Source organism: Ornithorhynchus anatinus, chromosome 19 (assembly GCF_004115215.2).
Source record: "Ornithorhynchus anatinus isolate Pmale09 chromosome 19, mOrnAna1.pri.v4, whole genome shotgun sequence".
Taxonomy (NCBI): Eukaryota; Metazoa; Chordata; class Mammalia; order Monotremata; family Ornithorhynchidae; genus Ornithorhynchus; species Ornithorhynchus anatinus.
The window spans coordinates 18,744,613-18,767,775 of NC_041746.1; the positions used below are offsets into that span (position 1 = coordinate 18,744,613).

Genomic DNA, 23,163 nt, shown 5'->3' on the forward strand with positions numbered 1-23,163 from the left:
AAGAACACATGCACACATACATTTTGACTAAGGTACAAAAAGAGAAAAGGTAGGCACTTTCAAACTGAATTTTCAAGCAGTGATTGTCCTGGGTGTTGCGGCCATTTAGCGCCGACAGAGTAGCCATATTCTTCTAGCGATCTCATCTCCGGAAGTGTTTATCCCTTTACATTTTATTGGGTTTTTTGTGTCTCATACTTGAAACATTGGACAGGAAAGCAAAACAGCATGTAGAGGACTTTACTGTCTCATGCATGCATTCTGAGTAAGTTTCAAGTGCCTGTTTTCTTAGGGATATTAATGGGGCCCCTCATTAAATAATAGTTGGAGTAATAACAATATCTTAAACTGAGAGAATGCTTTTCTATTCCCAAACACTTTCATATTACTTAATTCGTTTTGCCCTCACAACCCTATCCCCGTAGAATAGATGACAGACTGAAGCCCAGAGAGGTTAAGTGGCTTCTGTGATATCACAGAGCAGGAGAATCCACGCCCTGCCCCCATCCACTAAACTCTACAGCCTTCGACCACACACATAATTTGGTAAAAGAGATTCTTACCATTTCACCGATTGTACTATTAAATATATAGAATCACAGGTACCTTTCTGAAGCTAGGAAGCTGGACTCAGTAATCTCTCAAGATCTTTGCCGGGCTTAAAAAAGCGGTCAAACCTTTCGGAAGCTTCAAATTGGGAGACCTGAATCTTTACACACATTGATGAGAATTGGTTTCTCGTTTTTCAGATCTATAGAAAAACCTTAGCGTGATGGTGGAATCAGCTAAGTCTTGAAATGTCTTGGGTGAGGAGGAGGAAGGGAAGGTTGTAAAGCACTGCCTAGACCAGTCAGTCATATTTATTGAGTGTTTACTGTGTGCAGAGCACTGTACTAAGCCTTGGAAGAGTACAATATAACAGACTCTTGCCCTGACCTGAACCGAATCCCGAGAATACACTGTTTGCATCTGATGTGGGTTCGGTCTGGGCCTCTTGTACAAAGAGCAACTGCTGGATACATCCACTGTGCTCTCCTGGGCATGGTTGTCCTGGGAAATCAACTGCACATATTCACTCAAACCATCTTTCCTCAGTCCCTAAAAGTGAGATGAGTGGAGGGCAAGTTAGAGCTTGACCAAACCTACCTAATTGGTTTTGTTGAATTAGCTCAATTCTTGGAGACTTGTGGGCAGATCCAAATGCTTGCAGATCCCTCAGAGAGTCTTGCCCAAGGCCAACCCTGGTCCTGACCTATGCCCAGATTGCCCAGAGCAGAACCACAGACTACAGCATACAGAGCTCTGGACGGGATGGGAACCGGACCAGAAGTGAGCCCAGATTCAGTCAGAAGCCCACTACTGCACACTTTCCTATGAACTTCTAGGAACTGTAGTTTTAGCAACCCAGGACCCCACCAGGAATATGTGAAACTACTGTGTGTGACTGTGGCCCCTAAAAGAGAAACCCAACCCACTTCTGGTTTCTGCTCTAGTGAGTCCCAGCTGCTGGGACTCAGCCCTTCTTGGCCCAAAAGCCCTAAATAACAAAAATAATAATAACTATGGTATTTGTGAAGTGCTTACTATGTGCCAGGCATTTTACTAAGAGCTGGAGTGGGTACAAGCTAATAGGGTTGGACATAGTCCCTGTTCCCTGTGGGGCTAACAGTCTCAATCCCCATTTTACAGACGAGGTAACTGAGGCACAGAGAAGTCAAGCGACTTACCCAATATCAAACAGCAGACAAGTGGAAGAGCCAGGATTAGAACCCCTGACCTTCTGATTCCCAGGCCTGTGCTCTATCCACTACACCATGCTGCTTCTCTAAAGGAGGGAGTAATAGTGGAGCCCTAGAAGGGCTATGTGTTAACCTGCCCCAGCCCCATGGAAAATAATGGAAACTACCTAAACTGTCTAAAATCCCATTTGTTTTCTGCGAGAAACTTTGATGATTTCTACTACTTCTCGCTCTTTAATTCTCTGTTTTGCATAGCACAATTACAAAAATCTCATTTTCTAGTGAGTTACAGAGTTATCCCGACCTACAGGATTCAAAAATACATTTTCACATCGCCTTTCTCACCTATACATAAATATTTAAATCACCATTTAAATTGAAGTCTTCAGTTTCACATAATTTGTTTGGTTAGCCATAGAGTAGTTTTTTAAAAAGTTTTTTTTCCTTTTGTACAATGAGAAAACAAATACAAATTCAAAATTCGAACGAGCCTAATGTCGATAACAATAATAAGGCTTGCCTTTAGATCATTACCTGAAAACCGGCACCACGAGCATATATCTGAAACCAGATATTAATTTGAGTTTACTTCTGGTGGTTATTTCCCTAAGCTCACAGGATTCATTTATCTAACGGAGTTGTCCGTCAATGAAATCTGGGAATTTTTCTGTGTGCATTTCTTGAAGTGATGGCACATTTGGCATGGGGAGTCTCGGTGGTGACCTCATGGCTGTTCCAGGACGGCGTCAAGTAGTTAATAAAGATTAAACTTGGCACTGTTTAAGATGCTGGAAATCTTTTTGGAAATAACCTCCTCATTCCAAAATTCCTCAGCTTGTTTTGTTCTTGAAAACCCAGAAGAGAGCGCTTGTGTCTCTTCCGTGGCCAGTGCTCCCTCTGTTGGCTCAAAAACAGCTGTCAAGTGGTGATTCTCTCATTCCCCTGGGCCTGCCATGATCAGGGATGCATACTCGTAGACGTGGAAACCAGAGAAATAAAAGAGCATTTACTAAATTGGGAGGGATCAAAAATATAACCAAAAAAAAAGAGAATTGGATCCTTGGTTATAAATTAGTACAAGTAAAATTATTTGGGGTTTTTTTTCCCGCAAAATATACTTGACAAAGTCTGTAATCTTCATTTGCCTTTATATCCTGGGGTTCTTTTTTATTAGGATTTTTTTTAACTTAGAGCCTAAAATTAAGGCAGATAGTCCTTAGTAAAGCGGTCGGTCTCTACACCAGAGGAACTTGGTCTGACTCTATGTTTGATGGGTTGTTTGCAGGAACCTGGAATGGGAACACTAAAGTGGCCATTAAGACTCTTAAGCCTGGCACAATGTCCCCAGAATCATTCCTAGAGGAAGCACAGATCATGAAGAAGCTGAAGCATGATAAATTGGTCCAGCTTTATGCTGTGGTGTCTGAAGAACCAATCTACATTGTCACGGAATACATGAATAAAGGTTGGGTAATGATTCTCGCTTTCACTTATTTTGTCCAGAGCGCGAAGAAAAATGAAGCTGCCCACCTGATTTTCTGTTAGTTTCTGCATAAATCAAGAACTCACAATAGTTGTATCCCGTCAACATGGTGGAAATCTCTTCCGCTTTTATTTGAATTTAATGAATTTGCCTGGGGAAAAACCTCATCCTTCGAGGCAGCCAGCCCGGTTCCCCCAGCTCCCGACTCAGTCTGCACAACATTCAGTTCTGGTTATATTTTTGTCATTTTTTCATGTGCTTCAATGCAGCGGGCTCGCGATTTCAGCCTCTGTCACCACCGCAGAAGCCCCTTCCAAATCCAACGGTCCTGTCCGCCCAGACCGGGCCGGCCAGGGCAAGAGCAGACAGTAACAGGAGAAGGGAGGATTCAGGGGGGTAAAGGGGGGTTCCCCAGAGGAGATGCGAGGCCTCCCCTGTGTCCTCCTTCTTCATTTTTGCCACTGCCTGCTCTCTCCTGTCCATCCCAGCCATCCCTAGCATTGGACTCCAGCTTTGAAGCCACTGGATGTAGGAAGGCAAGGTGGCTAGGAGATCTGGAGCAGCAAAAATCTGCAGGAAATGAAGGGGCGTGGATGTCAAAGGCCGAGTTCGGGGTGTAGGAAACCTCGGAGTCTTAGGGAAGGGGGTAGAGCTGGGGGCAGGATTAGCTTTATGTAGCTCAAATGGGAAAATGTGGAAGATATAATTTATGAGGCTCCTGAAGCTCTGACAAGTAACTACATTTGTGGGTTGTGCGGCAGGATATGGAAAGTTATTTTTCAAAGAGCATTTTCTGTATCCGTGGGTCCTTATATATAACCTACCACCCTAATTTCCCTATAGGCCTTAGGAATCAGGAATTCCAACTCCTCCAAGAACCTAAATGTTAATACTCTCTATTGTGCAATACTCCTCTGCTATTAATTTGAATGAAATCTGGCTGAGATTTGCATTTCACAGTGATCAGCACCAAAAGATCATAGGAAAATACAAATCATAGAAATTAGACTGGATTCAGTTCACTTCAGAAACTATTATCATGAGTAATCACTCCCTTATTTTTTCCTGCCTCTTTCTTAATCGTAGAAATCATGCTCTTTAAAGGACACTTACTTTTTGCTCATATCAGAGCCATATTGCTGAGGCTTAATCTAAAATATATGTTCAGATTTGATGAACCAAATAGGAATTTTTAAAAATCTAGAAGAAAATACAACGGGGACACTGCATCTCATTTTGGGATTTTTTTTTTTGTGGCACACGTTTTGTCCTTTGACTTCCCCTTCAAAGAAGTATAAAACGAAGTATAAAAATTCAGGGGGTAACCATTGCACGTAAGCAGCCTTTGAAAATGATTATTTCTGTGTAGGAAATATTCTTGAACCTATTTGGCTTCATTTTCCACCGTCATTTTTTCGATCTCTGATATAAGACTTGAGTGCTCAACTTTAACTAGAGAAAATTTTCTTTCTCTTTGTTGTTACCTGGTCTCCATCAGGACTTTCTGTTGGTATAAGTATATAAGCCAAATCTTCTTAACTGTTTCCCCCTCCCCAAGCTCCCATCATACTAGTTCTGGGTCCAGGGATTGTGGATTGAGATCTTCGTATAATCCTCTTTCTTAAAGGAGATGAAATGACAAAAGGAATCATTTATTTTAGATGAGTTATGGCTTTACACTGTGAATGTTTTATCTACTGCATTTGATTCTTTTAGAAATTGGCACGTTCTTCCACATGAAATTTGACCCTCAAAATGCTAAAACTGAACATATCCCGCGTATTCCCTTGCGAGCTTCTCTGGTTAAGGTAAACTGGTATTATCTTTCATTTGCAGGAAGTCTGCTAGATTTCTTGAAAGATGGAGAAGGAAGAGCCCTTAAACTCCCGAATCTTGTGGACATGGCAGCCCAGGTATATTTCAGTCACATCACTCCTTCGTAGTGGCCACACTATTCTATATAGAATGGGACACTCACCCATGTCCATGTTTTACTAGGTTGCCGCAGGGATGGCTTACATCGAGCGAATGAATTATATTCACAGAGACCTGCGATCAGCTAACATCCTTGTGGGGAATGGTCTGATTTGCAAGATTGCTGATTTTGGATTAGCGCGATTGATTGAAGATAATGAATACACGGCAAGACAAGGTGGGAGCCAAGTTATCACTAATCATCATCTCCTTTAAAGCAAGGGAAAAACCTCCTAGTTAGCCGATCTCGTTTAGTAAATATTTTTCATCTCCCTCCATCTTCTTGGAAAACCACATTAAGAAGTGTGTAATACTTCTGCTAAATGTGCTCCTCCCAGAATGGCAGGAGCTTGGCAGTTCCGTTAATGAGGTACTGTATATTCAGCCCTAGAAGAAGGAGAAATTATTCATTGATCTCTGCCATGGACCCTCTGGCTGATGTTGAAATCCCACCTCCTCTCCCTTCCCTTTAGCACGCTGGCATGCTGTCCTCGGCCTTTGAAGTTGGTAGGGTTTGAAAAGTCAGGGCATCTGGAAATTTATGTCAAGGGTCCCCTGAGGTGCAAGCAGACTTTAATGGAAATAAGCTCTGGGCACAGGGAACCACAAAAGTAACATTTTCAAGCTGGAGCACCTCCACTGATACAACATCCCAAAGCTTCTCGGATGTTGAGAGATCGCTTCATTTCCCTCATGTGCCACGATTGTGGTGGATGCTTTTTTTAGGAAAAAAAGCTGGTCAGTGAGTCCATTTTTATTAAGCTACATAACAGGCATTTGGGGTCAGCAAGTGGCCTCTACCTTGAAATGTAAAGGTGTTTGTTTTGTTTTGTTTTTCATTTTAGGGATGGGGGGAGGAAGAGGGATGTTTATTTTAATGAGATCTCTTCCAGTGAACAGGGACAGATGTATGGAGAAACAATACCTCATAAAGCATTTTGAGGCAGCTGGCTTGGCTGATAAGTTTTTCTCCATTTGTGGTCTTTCATTTATTGCTCTTGTTCTTCCTCAGCTGAGAACCTGCTCTCACTGCTCGCAAGCTTTAAGGAAGAAGGCTAACCTAATGTCAGGTTATGCAGATAGCAAATAAATGTTCAAGAATATATGCAGGTCAGGCAGCTTTGCTCTTAAATTTTCCCAACACGTGGAAGCTCTTGTTCTCTCGCCAAGAACACAAGCCCAGGGCTGAGACCAGATGGTGTGTTGTGAGCAGAGCAGACAAACTACCCAGTTAGAGCTGGCAGCTCAAGGAGAGATGTAGATGTGAACTGAGGCAACAACATGCAGCAGAGTGATGGGAAATACTGGATCCTGAAAACCCCCTAAGACATATCTTGGCCAGGAAATTATTATAACCTTACACGGAAGTTACAACGACTGTGACTACCTCAGATCAGGGAACAGAATGATTCTCCAGGTCAAAAGTCCTGGGCAAAATGATAGATTTATACAAGAATAAAGCCAGTCTGATGGGGTGGTGTGAGGTGGACTCTCCACATCTCTCTTGGGAGTCTTAGGTCAGAGAAAGAGGAGCTGGAGAGGTGTGTAGCTTTTTTTTTAGTTGGTGATGAGTTATTCCCCAACCCCGCACTCCTAATTTACTCTCTCCATAGATTATAAATTATATTAAATGCAAATGCCTAGAACTGGAAGAAAATATAGACTGTATCACACTGTGTGTGACCTTTCACATCTTAGCCAACCACCTCCTCCCTGTTAAATCCAAGGTCCTAAAATATTTGATCTTTAGAAAAACTTGACCGTCTTTCAGGCTCACACATAAACATACTCTTAGGTGAATTTCACAGCCAGTTATGTCTTCTTCAACATACTGAAGATTATATAGATTGCATTTATTCCTATGTGGGTATCTGTGCAAATAAATAATGTACTTATATATGCGCATATATGTATATATCGGCTCCTTAATTGCGGGGGGGTGGTATCTTAGATGTATTCTCCAAAGCATTTAGTATTCATTCAGTCATATTTATGAGCGCTGACTGTGTGCAGAGCACTGTATTAAGTGCTGGGAAAGTACAGTTCAGCGATAGAGACAATCCCTACCCACAACGGGTTTACAGTTTAGAGGAGTGCTCCACACCCAGTAAGTGCTCAGTGAACATTATTGATTGATTGTATGTAGATTGCCCCTTGATTTGCCAAAATAATGTCTTGGCACTGTTTCACCCATTGGTGGTGTGCTTTTCTCAGACCTGCTGCATTAGTAGTATTAATAATATTATGTATTAAGCCTTCAGCTTGTGCTTAATAGTAAGCCTGAGGAAAAAATACATTGGTTAGAACTGGATATGTTCCCTAACCCTCCAGAGGTTCAGAATCTAAGATTAACCTGAGAATGGGGTTAGCGACCGACAGAGTGGGATGATGAAATAATAAAAGTACAAAAATAACAGAAAAGACAAAATTCACCCATCTAGTTACACAACAAATGGGCATTTAATAAATGTTTCAGGTTGGACACTACAATTCTCCGTAGACGTCTGGTTGTGATGAAATCCGTTACCCCACCAGAACCACATACACACTGTCACTCTCCCAAAGGATATGCTGGCCCTCTTGTTTAAGTTGTCTATCTCTTTATGTAGCGTTTTATCATTGGAGAGTACATTGCCTAGGTAACAGAACTCTCTGATGCCACAGTTTAATTCTGATAGAGATCTTTGGTTCTCTGTAGGGCATACCAGGTTTAGATTGATGTCTAATTTTAGTCCTCTTCATTCAGTAGTGCTTCCCAGATTAATCATCTGAACAACTTCTTATATAGGAGCTTTTAGAGCACAGTCATCAGCTTATAACCTCTCATATATTCACTAATTCAATCGTATTTACTGAGCACTTACTGTTTGCGGAGCACTGTACTAAGCACTTGGGAGAGTACCATACAACCATAAAAAGACAAAATTCTCTGCTCACAGCGACCTTACAGTCTGGGGGTCAGAGGGTGGGGGAGACAGACATGAATTTAAATAAATTACAGATATGTTCAAAAGTACTGTAGGGCTGAGAAGGGGGAAGAAGAAAGGAAGCAAGTCAGGGAGATACAGAAGGGAGTGGGAGAAGAGGAAAGGAGGGCTTAGTTAGGGAAGGCCTCCTGGAGGAGATGTGCCTTCAATAAGGCTTTGAAGGAGGGGAGAGTAATTGTCTGTCAGATTTGAGGAGGGAGGACATTCCAGGTTAGAGGCAGGACATGGGCGAGGGGTCGGCGGTGGCAAGATTGAGGCGCACAATGAGGAGGTTAGCATTAGAGGAACGAAGTGCGCAGGCTGGGTTGTAGTAGGAGAGTATCGTGCTGAGTTTAGAGGGGGCAAGATGATTGAGTGCTTTAATGCCAACAATGAAGAGTTTTTGTTTGATGTAAAGGTGGATGGGCAACCACTGGAGTTCTTTGAGAAGTGGCGAAACATATCCTGAACATTTTGTAGAAAAATGATCCAGGCAGCAGTATGGACTGAACAGGGGTGGGGATAGATAGGAGGCTGGTAGGTCAGCAAGGAGGATGGTGCAGTAATCCAGGTAGGTTAGGATGAGTGATGTATTATTCATTCAATAGTATTTATTGAGCGGTTTCTATGTGTAGAGCACTGTACTAAGCGCTTGGAATGTACAAATAGGCCACAGATAGAGACCGTCCCTGCCCTTTGATGGGCTTACAGTCTAATCGGGGGAGACGGGCAGACAAGAACAATAGCAATAGATAGAGTCGAGGGGAAGAACATCTCATGAAAACAATGGCAAATAAATAGAATCAGGGTGATGTACATCTCATTAAACAAAATAAATAGGGTGATGAAGATATATACAGTTGAGTGGACGAGTACAGTGCTGAGGGGGTGGGACGGGAGAGGGGGAGGAGGGGAGGGAAAGGGGGGAGAAGAGGGTTTAGCTGCAGAGAGGTGAAGGGGTGGGGGGTAGAGGGAGCAGAGGAGGAAAAAGAGGGGAGCTCAGTCTGGGAAGGCCTCTTGGAGGAGGTAAGCTTTAAGTAGGGATTTGAAGAGGGGAAGAGAATTAGATTGTCGGAGGTGAGGAGGGAGGGCATTCCAGGACCGCGGGAGGACGTGGCCCGGGGGGGTCGACGGCGGGATAGACGAGACCGAGGGACGGTGAGGAGGTGGGCGGCAGAGGAGCGGAGAGGTGGGCGGCAGAGGAGCGGAGCGTGCGGGGTGGGCAGTAGAAAGAGAGAAGGGAGGAGAGGTAGGAAGGGGCAAGGTGATGGACAGCCTCGAAGCCTAGAGTGAGGAGTTTTTGTTTTGAGCGGAGGTCAATAGGCAACCACCGGAGGTTTTTAAGAAGGGGAGTGGCATGCCCAGAGCGTTTCTGCAGGAAGATGAGCCAGGCAGCGGAGTGAAGAATAGACTGGAGTGGGATGAGAAAGGAGGAGGGGAGATCAGAGAGAAGGCTGACACAGTAGTCTACATGGTAGCAGTTTGGATGGAGAGGAAAGGGCTGATTTTAGCGATGTTATGAAGGTGGGACCAACAGGATTTAGTGATGGATTGAATATGTGGGTTGAATGAGAGAGAGGTGTCAAAGATAACACCAAGGGTACGGGCTTGTGAGGCAGGAAGGACTGTGGTGCCATCTACAGGAAGGATGGTGGTGATGGGAAAGTCATCTGGAGGACGGGGTTTGGTTGGGAAGATAAGGAGTTGGGCCTGATATTTAGATTTCCTCCAGCAGTGCTCTGTGGCTTGTGCACAAGAGCGGAGGAGACGGGCTGTGCAGGTGATCCAGGGCTGTGACTTAATGGTATGAGGTCGACGAAGGGAGAGGGGAGCGAATGAGGTTGAGTTTAGTCGAGAGGGTAGTGTTGAGAGTGTCAGTTTGGTCATCCAGGGAAGGTAGTTTGGGTATGGAGGCTAAGTGGGGCATGATGACTTGAGAAAATTGGATGGGGTCAAAGACAGAGGTCTCTATGGGGGAATAGTACAGATTTACAGGGAGGAGGTGTGTGGGAGAGCAGGTAAGTGAGGAGGTTGTGGTCTGATAGAGGGATTTCAGAGTTGGTGAGGGTAGAGATTGTGCAGTGGCTAGAGATGATGAGGTCGAGTGTGTGTCCATATTGGTGAGTGAGTGAGGTGGGCTGGAGCAGGAGGTGGGTGGAGTTGAGGAGTGATAGAAAGTGGGTAGCGGAAGGGTCGTCAGGAACATCTCTGTGGCTATGGAAGTCCCCAAGGATCAGTGTAGGCGTGGAGAGAGAGAGTAGGAGAGTGGAGAGAGGGCAGCGGAGTGAAGAATAGACCAGAGCGGGGCGAGAGAGGAGGAAGGGAGGTCAGAGAGAAGGCCGACACAGTAGTCTAGCCGGGATATAACGAGAGCCCGTAACAGTAAGGTAGCCGTTTGGGTGGAGAGGAAAGGGCGGATCTTGGCGATATTGTAGAGGTGAAACCGGCAGGTCTCGGTAACGGATAGGATGTGTGGTGTGAACGAGAGAGACGAGTCAAGGATGACACCGAGATCGCGGGCCCGAGAGACGGGAAGGATGGTCACGCCATCCACGGTGATAGAGAAGTCTGGGAGAGGAACGGGTTTGGGAGGGAAGATGAGGAGCTCAGTCTTGCTCATGTCAAGTTTTAAGTGGCGGGCCGACATCCAGGTGGAGACATCCCGGAGGCGGGAGGAGATGCGAGCCTGAAGGGAGGGGGAGAGGACAGGGGCGGAGATGTAGATCTGCATGTCATCTGCGTAGAGATGGTAGTCGAAGCCGTGAGAGCGAATGAGTTCACCGAGGGAGTGAGTGTAAATGGAGAACAGAAGAGGGCCAAGAACTGACCCTTGAGGAACTCCAACAGTTAAAGGATGGGAGGGGGAGGAGGCTTCAGCGAAGGAGACCGAGAATGACCGGCCAGAGAGGTGAGAGGAGAACCGGGAGAGGACGGAGTCCGTGAAGCCAAGGTGAGATAAGGTGTGGAGGAGGAGGGGATGGTCAACAGTGTCAAAGGCAGCAGAGAGGTCGAGGAGGATTAGAATGGAGTAGGAGCCATTGGATTTGGCAAGAAGGAGGTCATGGGTGACCTTAGAGCAGTCTCGGTAGAGTGGAGGGGACGGAAGCCAGATTGGAGGGGGTCTAGGAGAGAATGGGAGTTAAGGAATTCTAAGCATCGATTGTAGACGACTCGTTCTAGGATTTTGGAAAGGAAGGGTAGTAGGGAGATAGGGCCACGTGAGGCTCACGTCTTAATCCCCATTTTACAGATGAGGTAACTGAGACCCCGAGGAGTTGAGTGACTTGCGCAAAGTCACACAGCTGACAGGAGGTGGAGCCGGGATTAGAACCCATGACCTCTGACTCCTAAGCCCGTGCTATTTCCACTGAGCCACGCTGCTTCTCTATATTACATATATACATATATACTATATATTATATATAGTATATTACATTGTACTTTCCCCAAGGGCTTAGTACAGTCCTCCGCACACAGGAAAGCACGCAGTAAATACCGTTGATCAGTGGGGCGATAGACTCAAGCAAGGCCATTTCAAAATACGATTGAAGGAATTCTGACACATTGGCCAGATCCCAAAGGAACAGTAGAGACACATGTCTTGAGAATTATTTCATGGCATTTCTGGGTTAGGGGGACATGTAGGTTTTTTAGAGAATCACAAATGCCTTCGGGCATGTTTGGAAAGTTTGAAATACGCGGTATCTTTGGTATTTGTTAAGGGCTTACTAAGTGCCAGGCACTGTTCTAAGCATAGAAGGAATACAAGGTAATCGGGCTGGACATAGTCCCTGCCCCACACAGGGCTCACAGGCTTAATCCCTATTTTACAGGTGAGGTAACTGAGGCGCAGAGAAATCAAGTGACTTCACCAAGGCCACACAGCAGACAAGTGGCAGAGCCGGGATTAGGACACAGGTCCTTCTGACTCCCAGGCCTGTGCTCTATCTACTAGGCCACGCTGCTTCTCTTACATAATACGTGATTGGCCAACTGCAAAACCTTCATATATGAACTTTCGCTCAGTTGAGGGACGATTTCTCCAGAGGTGTTTCAGGCACCGCTTCCCATGTGTGCCGGTTTCAGAGTGTAGTTTCACTCAGTTCTGTGATATCAACCCTGGGTCTGACTGAGTTCAAGTACTTTTCTCCTTCCTGGGCAACCGCTGATCCAAACGTAATATTAATTTCCCTCTGCCGAGGAGTATTCCTCTTGGTTTTTCATCACAGGTTTAAGAGACTAGTCCGGTTCTCTGAGCCTTATTGGAGGAAAGCAGGCTTGGTTGTATTTACTCTCCCAAGTGCTTAGTTCAGGGCTTTGCACACAGTAAGCACTCCTAAATATCAATCAGTCAGTGGTGTTTATTGAGCACTTACTGTGTGCAGAGCACTCTACTAAGCACTTGGTAGAGTGGCTCAGTAGAAGGAGCACGGGCTTGGGAGTCGGAGGACGTGGGTTCGAATTCCGTCTCTGCCACTTGTCAGCCGTGTGACTGTGGGCAAGTCACTTCACTTCTCTGGGCCTCAGTGACCTCATATGTAAAATGGGGATTGAGACTGTGCGCCTCATGTGGGACAATCTGATTACCCTGTATCCACCCCAGCGCTTGGAACAGTGCTCGGCACATAGTAAGCGCTTAACAAATACCAACATTATTATTATTACAATATAACAGAGTTGGTAGACATGGTCCCTGCCCACAGTGAACCTACGGCCTAGATGGGGAGACAGACATTAGTATAAATAAATAGACTGTCAACTCATTGTTACATTGTACTCTCCCAAGTGCTTGGTACAATGCTCAGCACACAGTCAGTTCTCAATAATTGATTGATTTATCGATTGAAATAAATTATGGATAGGTACATAAGAGCTACGGGGCTGAGGGAAAGGTGAATGCAGGGGTGACAGGAGGGAGTGGGCAAAAGAGAAAATGAGAGCCTCTTCAGAGAAGGCCTCTTGGAGGAGATGCGCCTCGATCGAATGCCTTTTTGTGCCTTCACCATTTGCGCTGAGCAGTTTTTGAATAGGATTTCTCAGATGCTGAGAGTTCTCTCAAACTCTCAGTTGGCTTAGGTAGCTAGTTTTCAGAAGATTAAGACTGAACCAGAGCAGAGAAAAAAAGAAGAAACGGTTTATAGAAATAAAGAATTTGCAAAAAAAATTCAGTAAATGAACAGACGAAGCCGTAAAGGTGTATCTTAAAGTCCAGAAGCAGGAGGGCTGATGGATGGATAAGGATGGTATTGATACCTGACTGCTTGTTTTTGTTTTGTTGTCTTTCTCCCCCTTTTAGACTGTGAGCCCGTTGTTGGGCAGGGATTGTCTCTATCTGTTGCCGAATTGTACATTCCAAGCGCTTAGTACAGTGCTCTGCACACAGTGAGTGCTCAATAAATACAATTGAATGAATGAATGAATTAGCTAAAGAAGGGAGGGTTAAAGGGGAAGGCAGATGTAGCCCTAAGGAAACCATTTGGAAAAGACTTTAAAAAACATGACAGATGCAGTTGGAGGTAATCATTTTAAGATTTAAGTTTTGGTAAGGTGTCAATGTTAAACATTGAAAACAAAAAAGGAAAAGTGTAGAGCACCCCCATCCTGATTTTATGGAGGGGTTCTGATAAGATATACCTAACAGTATGCACTACTTTTCAGGGGTCTTGCTGACCAGGAACACTCTCATATCTTATATTATTTGCCACCCAAAATATCCTGCATTGAAGTGTTTGAGAGACAGTGACCTGTTATGTGTTCCTCTTGTGAATGCTGCAGGTGGCTTTCATACTGCTAAATAATAATAATAATAATGGTATTTCTTAAGTGCTTACTATGTGCCAGCAACTGTACTAAGTGCTGGGGTGGATACAAGCAAATCGGGTTGGACACAGTCCCTGTCCCACATGGGGTTCGCGGTCTCAATCCTCATTTTACAGATGAGGTAACTAAGGCACAGAGAAGTAAAGTGACTTGCCTGAGATCGTACAGCAGACAAGTGGCAGAGCCACGATTAGAACCCAGGTCCTCCTGACTTCCAGGTCCATACTCTATCCACTAGGTCATGCTGCTACTTTGGGAATCCCTTCTATATCCTGAATGACCTTTATTTTTAATAAAGTAAAAAGTGCTACAGAGACTGAATAGTACTGATTTTAAATCCGAAACCTTGAAATAAGGCACCTGGTGAATCCGACACCATGTACTCAGTGATGCTGCCGCTCCAAGAATAGTTTTTCTGTCTCAGTGTTCTGTTTTACTGTAGGTTTCTTCTTTTCTTTGGGGGCAGCACAAAACATTTAATATGATTTCATGTATTTCACAGCTGCATATGAGATCACTCAGCAGACTGTGGCTTCTCCATTTCATTCGTTCAGTCATATTTATTGAGCACTTACTGTGTAGAGCACTGTACTAAGCGCTTGGGAGAGCACAATATAGCAATAAACAGACACATTCCTTGCCCCTAGTGAGCTTAAAGTCTAGAGCAACGAGCTAACATATTCCTAAAACTTGCCTAGCCAGGCAAGTCAAAATTGTTTGGAAATTTTGTTTTGTAAAGAAGGCAGCAATCCTGTAGAAAAAAATTATTTCCCAACCTTGATAACTTTAGAACGTAAGAATTTATATAAGGGTGGGTTAATTTTCAGTTTTTAATACAGCTGGGAAAGCATTAGAGTTGTGTGATAAAAAGGAAGAAAAAATGATTGCAAGTACTCAGCCCCAATTATTGAAATTGAATAGCTAATTTTCTAGGGAAAACCCTTAAAGAAATCAGTCTTGGCTAAATCCAAACTCATTGCAATTTTCAGGTTTATTATTTACGGTTAATAAAAATTGGATCCTGCATGAATTAACACATTCTTTAATAGAGAACTTATTTGGCCTTAATAACTGTGTGTAGCAGGAACCCTGGATGACTGAACTAATCAAATATTAATTTCATCAGGTTTCTGATTCAAAAAGCACAGTTGCCATTTTAACAGAAATTAGTTCTCCCTACTAATAGTACTAGAGAAGCAGCATGGCCTAGTGGATAGAGCACAGGTCTGGAAGTCAGAAGGACCTGGGTCCTAATTCCAGCTCCTCCACCTGCCTGCTGTGTGATCTTGGGCAAGTCACTTAACTTCTTTGTGCCTCAGTTGCCTCATTTGTAAAATAGGGATTAAGACTGTGAGCCCCAAGTGGGACAGAGACAGTGTCCAGCCTGATTAGCTTGTATCAATCCCTGTGTTTAGAATGGTCCTTGACACATCGTATGTACTTAACAAATGTCGTTATGATTATTATTATCATCATTATTATTACTCATTTGATTTGACCAAAATAAGCAGGAAGAAACTGATTCTCATAAGTTCAAAACTGTGAATTTGATTCCTGATCTTTCTTTATTGTAGAGAAATTTAGCAACATTACCTCAAAATAAATCCCAAATTTTCCCCGTGAAATACTAAGCAAGCCTTCCAAGATACACTTTTGTGATCCTGGGACAGATCAAGTTTAACCAGGCATCAGACTTCCTTGTTTTCTCTTGGCAATTTCTTACTGGTTCCTGCACTCTTTGTGAACAACAAAATAAAAATACATAGAGGTTCCAGGCAAAGCGCTGTGGCCTTGTAGTAAGAGCACAGGCCTAGGTGTCAGAGGACCTGGGTTCTAATCCCACCTCTGCCACTTGCCTGCTGTGTGACCTTGGGGAAGTCACTTAACTTCTCTGTGTCTCAGTTTCCTCAACTGTAAAATGGGGATCCAGTACTTGGACTGTGAGCTCCATGTATGATAGGGACTGTTTAAGTTCTGATTACCTTCTACAGCACTTAGAACAGTGCTTGACATACGCTTAACAAATAACATTAAAAAAAAGGTTACCATCAATTTGGAAAAAATTTTCAGAATCTGTTTTTTATTGACCTGAAGAAATCTGCTTCATTAGCCAGCTGAAAGATGGGGCATGAGGGAAGTCTTCTACCGATTTGGTGTCAGTTCAACGTGTAAGGACTAAAATGCATTAGAGTTGAAATGCTCCTCCCTGTCCTCCCCAACTTGCACATGCTGCTCCTCCTAAGCTCTCCGTCTAACTGTGCATCACTTTCAACTCTCCTGAGCCCTATCTCACGCAAGGACTACGTGGAGTTTCTTTTTCCACTACCCAAAATCACCAGACCACATCTCCGAATCACTAAAGCCCTCCTAAAAATCCTATCTTCTCCAAAAGAGCCTTCTCCAACGAATTCACCTCACCCCAGTTGTTTCAGAAAAGCTCCCTTCCTTGGCACTTATATTCACAGTATATACACAGATGTCGTTACTTACGTATTTTACTTGCAAATTCATCCGTATATCAATTGTTTTTGCCGCTGTTTTGTCCTGGCGTGTTTGAAGTGCCCGAACGGTCTCGATCTGTAAATAGTTTGTTTCCAATCAGTCAAATTTTTTGAGTGCTTACTGTGTGCAGAGCACTGTACTAAGCACTTGGGAGAGTATAACAATATAACAGACACATTCCCTGACCACAAATTTACAATCTAGAGGAGGAGATTGTAAACCTGGAGGGCTGAGAACGTGTCTCAGCATCTGTGGTTCTCTCCCAAGAGCTTAATATAGTGCCTAGCAATCGGTAGGTGCTTGATAATTGTCACTGATTGATCGATTGAGGCGGCTATTCTGCCATCATGATTTCTGAGGCAGAAGTACTACTAAACACTCCTAAAATATCAGTCTTGTCTGACTAAGGCGATTCCTGACAAATGGAGCCCGGCACTTAAAATCTACTTAGGACAGATATGGGCAAAAAACAGAATTGGGAATTACAGAATCAGAGCTAAATTTCCTATGATTGCAGCAAAAGTGATTAAGGCAAATCAATAGTCTATTAAAACTAAAATGTTTCAGATTCATCTTTCGTGCTTTGCATATGAAACATTTGTGTTCCTATACATCTGGCTCCCCACTGATATCTGTGATTTCCTGAAGACCTTTGTGAAAAGCCAAACTATGTGAAAGACATCCAATTAAATGAACACTGTGTTGACGTGATACTTTTATCGAAATGAGCTTTCTTGGTGTGAAGAATACTAATAGGAAAAATCATTGTTGGGAAGAAGAGGCCTCATTTAATTGACAGATTTTCCTTCAACTTTTGGAAGGTATAATACATTTGAATGTACCGTATTGGTTCCAAGATATTAATGAAGGAATAATTCCCATACGTTCCTTCCCAGAGTCATTGTTGGGTTTTAATTAAATGTCACAGGCTCCCTTTCAGTTTTTATACTTAGTTTTAATCTCCTCACATATACCGGTGTTTCTTTACCTTCTCCTCTTATCTTCTTTCCCAATATCTCCGGGCCCTAACCTTTTCCTCCTTTCCTATCCACAGATAATTTTCAGGCCCTGCCCCTTTCAATTCAAAACACCCCTGCCATATCTTCCTCTTTGTTCCTCCTTCAATAGCCGAACTTCTGGCAGGACAAGTTCTACTACTAATAATAATAATAATGGAATTTGTTGAGCTCTTACTATGTGTCAAAGCTGTTCTAAGCGCTGGGGTAGATACATACTAATCAAGTGGGACAAAGTCCATGACCCACATAGGGTTTATAGTCCCCATTTAACAGATAAGGTAACTGAGGCCCAAAGAAGTCAAGTAGCAATAATAATAATTATTGTGGTATTTGTTAAGTGCTTACTATGTGATAAGCATTGTTCTAAGTGCTGGGATAGATACAAGGTAATCAGGTTGAACAAAGTCCATGGCCCACACTGGAGCTCATAGTCTTAATCCCCATTGCACAGATGAGGTAACTGAGGCCCAGAGAAAACAAGTAATAATAATAATAATTGTGGTATATGTTAAATGCTTACTATGTGACAAACATAGTTCTAAGTGCTGGGGTAGATGCAAAGTAATCAGGTTGGACACGTCCCTGTCCCACGTGGCACTCTCAGTCTTATTCCCCATTTTACAGATGAGGTAACTGAGGCACAGAGAAGTGAAGTGACTTGCCTAAAGTCACACAGCTGATAAGTGGCGGAGCCAGGAATAGAACCCACAACCTCTGACTCCCAAGCCGTGCTCTTTCCACTAAGCCACGCTGCTTCTTCCATAATAACGATGTTTGTTAAGTGCTTACTATGTACCAAGCACCGTTCTAAGGGCTGGGTAGATACAAGGTTTTCAGGTTGTCCCATATGGGGCTCACAGTCTTAAGTGAAATGAAGTGAAATGACTTGCCCAAGGTCACACAGCAGACAAGTGCCGGAGGTGGGATTAGAACCCAAGTCCTCTGACACCCAAGCCCGTGCTCTATCAACTAGGCTGTGCTGCTTCTACTGAGAATCAAGAGAGGAAGGAAGGAAAAAGCAACAAGACTCTAGAGTAGCACCATGCATCAGTCAGGGCCCAGCCTAGATTAGGGTTGGTTCTTAGCCAAACATTGATTTCTGGGGACCGACTCAACCCAACCTCTAACCAAGCCATACCTCACTTCCAGGGGCAATAAGTATGTAAATTAGAGAAGCAGCGTGGCTCAGTGGAAATAGCATGGGCTTTGGAGTCAGGGCTCATGAGTTCGAATCCCGGCTCTGCCACTTGTCGGCTGTGTGACTGTGGGCAAGTCACTTAACTTCTCTGTGCCTCAGTTCCCTCATCTGGAAAATGGGGATTAAGACTGTGAGCCCCACGTGGGACAACCTGATTCCCCTATGTCTACCCCAGCGCTTAGAACAGTGCTCGGCACATAGTAAGCGCTTAACAAATACCAACATTATGTAAATCATCATGAATTTATGACCATCTCTAAGAGTTACTGGAGCTTATAGTGAGAACTAGCAAAAACAGGGTTTAAATGCAGGCTTTCAATTTAAAAATGTTGAATCATTCATTCATTCAGTCGTATTTATTGAGCCCTCACTGTGTGCAGAGCACTGTACTAAGCACTTGGGAAGTACAGTTTAGCAACAAATAGAGACAATCCCTGCCCAGACAGGCTCACAATCTCGAAGTGGGGAGACAGACAACAGAACAAGTAAATAGGCATCAGTAGCATCATTATAAATAAACAGAAATATAGGTATATACACATCATTAATGCCATAATGATCATTATTAGTATTACTAACCTGCAGGGAAGCCCACAGGTAAAGGATGGGAGGAAGAGAAGGAAATAGGAGGAGAACCCAGAGAGGACAGTGTCAGTGAAGTCAAGGTTAGATAATGTTTCCAGGAAGAGGGGGTGGTTCACAGGATGAAAACACTGGGAGGTTGAGAAAGATTAGGGTGGAATAGATGCTGGTGAATTTGATTGCTTTGGGGCTTCGGAGCCCAGTTTGCTGCTCAAACGTTGCAAGTGGATTGGCTGGAAGCCCAATAGAATTATTCAGGTCATCCCTTAGTACAGTTCTCTGATCAGAGAAAGCGCTCAATAAATACCATTGATCGATTGATTGATTTTTCCCCGAACTAAGAAAATGTTGAATACTAGATGATGCCATTGCCAAATTAAGTACCCTGAATCTATCCTCTCCTCATCTATTGTCTCTTTCAAGATCAAAACTGTTATGAGAGAGTGGGAGTTGATGTAGAGGAAGAAGAATTTCTTCCATTTCACCACATTTGGATCCCTCTGGCTCTGCCACAAGTAAAGAATTGGAAATGTGGTCCCTCTGGCATCTTTGTGCCCTTTCCATCTTTACTGATGCACGACAGTCCTGTTTTATTGTTCCAAACGGGCTTTTTTTTTTCCTTTGTGATGTTTAGGCAAAGCCATTTGTCTGTTATTTGAGAATGGTCAGAAATAAGCGGTTAGTTCTATGCATGTAGCGTTTCTTGGTAATCATCAAGAAAGAAGCAGATGGTCACGCTTCGTGATTTTTAAAGTGTGCAAATAGGAAATGCAGACTGCCATCAAACATCAAAAACTGTCATTTTGGCGTCCCTTGTCTTGCTTTGTTGGCAAAAGTAACTCCTGCTTTTTCATCATCTAGATAATCAAGAAACAAAATTGCGTTTGAAAGCTATACAGATTTTAAAGTCTTTATTGCCTCCAGCTGGGGGGAGGGGTGGTGCCTAAATCCAGCCTCCTTCTCCCCCACAGAGTCCCCCAGAACCATCATTTTGTCAGCAGATTGAGGAAACAATATCCCCAAACAAAATGCCTGGTTTCTGTTTCCTCTTTCTTGCACTCCAGTTCCCATACCAGTGAATGGGAATTTCGTTTCTCCACCATTTTTTTTCCCCGCAGAGCAATGTTAGTGCTGCTTAGTGTACTGTAGATTAATGTCAGGATTTAGCAAAGCCTGTGTCATATCCTGGAGAGTCAAGCTTCTGAGGAAAATTGCAATTCTGTCCCAAAACCCATCAACCATTAATTTCCTAAACCTGATTCTTTTGCTCCCCAAATTGAGCTGCACTAATAAGTACAAATTTAGTTTTAGGAAGGAAGGGCATATTTCCAGTCCACTTTTTGTTGATTCTAGTGGAAAGACGTCCGTATCATTCGAATCAGGCCCTGGCATTGTTCAAAATTGACCGTAAACTTTCTCGTCCATTAAGGAAATATGTCTGTCTGCTGAGGTGCCAAACGCACTACGTCAGAGTCATTTCTGGGTGGTTCTTCGGTCAAAAACCTTCATGCTGAAGGAATAATCCCAGCAGGCACTCCCCTATTTGGGGTTGTTTCAGTCTCTCCCATACCTAAGAGAAGTGGATCAGATTTTGGGGGATGGGACTCAGCTGGAACCCAGCAAATAGCTGGCTAAGGTGGGCAGCAAACACCGACGGTGCTACCAAGGTGGCTACTCAACAACCACCTACGTACTTCACAAAATACCACACCCTTATCTGCCTGCACACTTCAAAACGTGTTACCTCCCTGCTTGCCTCCTCGCCTGGTACACCCAGTGCTCCAGGGAGAACACGACTGCAGAGTCAAGAGCGTGCAAGTGACGGTGTGCAAACCCCTAGCCCTAAAATCATTTCCTTCCCGTACATCGTGGGTATCTGGTTTTTTTAGTAGCGGGCCACCTGACCAGAAATCCATGCCCGCGAACTGCATGAATTTAATATTGCAAACACCACCTCAAAAATTTGAATTCTTTGGCACTACTGAAAAAGTACTCATTCAAAAATTGACGGTCACGAGCCTGGCGGTAATCATTGACCAGTTTTGATCAAGTCAGGGAGAATGCTGGTATCTTACAGACTGAACTACCCTCAGAACTGTGGAATATATTCAATCAGGAGCATCTCACTTCTGAGATGTTAGCATCACAGATGGTGATGCTCAGCTTTGATTTCAGCAGTTCGCATGGGAGAGAATGAGCTGCCCGAAAGCCAAACCGTGGACCCAAACATCGGCCCAGAGCCAGAAATGTCAGGATAGTTCTGAGAGTCATTTATTCTTCTCCAAAATTCCCAGGATAATGAATGAGTCTTTCGATGTGCACTATTCACTTTCAGCTCAGTCAGTTCCTCTGGAAACCGAGCCACTCAGAAAAGGCAGATGCTTGATAATTCACACACAACCTGAGTTTTGTCCTCCAGAGACAGGCACCAAAAAACTTCCAACAGGATTCTTATTCTCATCAAAATCTCCTCTGAAATGGTGACTTGATTTCCTCCATATAGCCTCTACACTTCTCCATTGGCGACTCGATTGAGCTCAGTGCAGTTCAGCAGAGCGTTTTCCACCTTCCAGTTTGCTCAGTCTACCTGTCGAGTTAGGATCTGAATACAGTCCCTAACCTGTGCTATTAATAGAAATAATTATAATAACACTTGTGGTATTTGTTAAGCACTTACTATGCACCAGGCACTGTATTAAGCGCGGGCATAGATACAAGCAAATCAGGTTGGACGCAGCCCCTGTCCCGCATAGGGCTCAGTCTTAATCCCCATTTCACAGATGAGGTAATTGAGGCACAGAAAAATGAAATTACTTGCCCAAGGCACACTGCAGACAAGTGGTGGATGGCAGAATCAGTCTAACAGGAGGGCTTGCCCCCAAGGCAGCTCACGCTATCCCCGTTAAATACAGGGTTATCAGCACCTCCCACTTCAGAACCCATGATCTCCTAATTTTGAAGACTCTCCATGTGCAGTATAGTCCCGGATATCACAGCCAGTATTAACTCTGATAGGTGACACTTTGTCGTAGTACAGAGCTTTGGTTTCCTTCCTTCACCCTCCTCCAACTGATCCATTTGCTCCTTTTTTATCCTCTCCACTAAAGGGTCACAGGGCAGTTGAGGAGGTGAAACTCAAATGAATCTATTTTATAACGTGATAACAGCTCTGGTAGGATGCCCTCTCTCCCTTGGGCATTTTATCCCACCTCCCAGGGACAACTGTACTGTGCCACTGATTGATTAATGGATTGATTGATTACCATTATAATAATATATAATAATTCTATGATATTATAATTCTATTTAATTTTATTAAGGATGTGGATACATCTCATAATGATGCTACTGATGCCTGTTTACTTGTTTTGATGTCTGTCTCCCCCCTTCTAGACTGTGAGCCCGTTGTGGGTAGGGATTGTCTCTATTTGTTGCTGAATCGCACTTCCCAAGCGCTTAGTACAGTGCTCTGCACACAGCGAGCACTCAATAAATACGATTGAATAAATGAACCCGGCAGTTATCTTGTTTAGAATAGCCTTGGAGAAGGTTTATGTAGAATAATGGAGACTAAATAGATTCCCGACACCCAGGATGAGGGATGTCTTTGGGCACCCTTTTTGCTGCTTGTGCCATCCTTAGGGTGCTTCCAAGTTAGCTAACGGCTTGCTCTAAACATCTGTAGGCCTTGGGGTGCCGGAGCCCCTAATTCAGTGGTGTCGGACCCCTTGAAAGGCAAAGCATTTGATGCAGATTAACCAGTCAACCTGAGTTTTGTGCCTGTTGTTATCCCTGCCATCTGTGATATTGGATTTTAAAGGGTTAATGTGACCAGCTCAGTGCGAACTCTTACATACCTCCTCTGCTGCCTAGATCAGTC

The 23,163-nt window shown here is 43.8% G+C and overlaps 1 protein-coding gene across 4 annotated transcripts in view; it reads left to right on the forward strand.

Annotated features, from left to right (window-relative positions):
• The window catches only part of FYN (FYN proto-oncogene, Src family tyrosine kinase), a 245,068-nt gene that overhangs the window by 190,618 nt on the left and 31,287 nt on the right, over nt 1-23,163 (forward strand). For all 4 annotated transcript variants that reach the window (XM_029047552.1, XM_029047556.1, XM_029047553.2 and 1 more), the window contains 3 exons: nt 3,025-3,204; nt 5,059-5,135; nt 5,221-5,374. In XM_029047552.1, the coding sequence (XP_028903385.1) occupies nt 3,025-3,204; nt 5,059-5,135; nt 5,221-5,374 (411 nt within the window). The remainder of the gene's footprint in view (nt 1-3,024; nt 3,205-5,058; nt 5,136-5,220; nt 5,375-23,163) is intronic.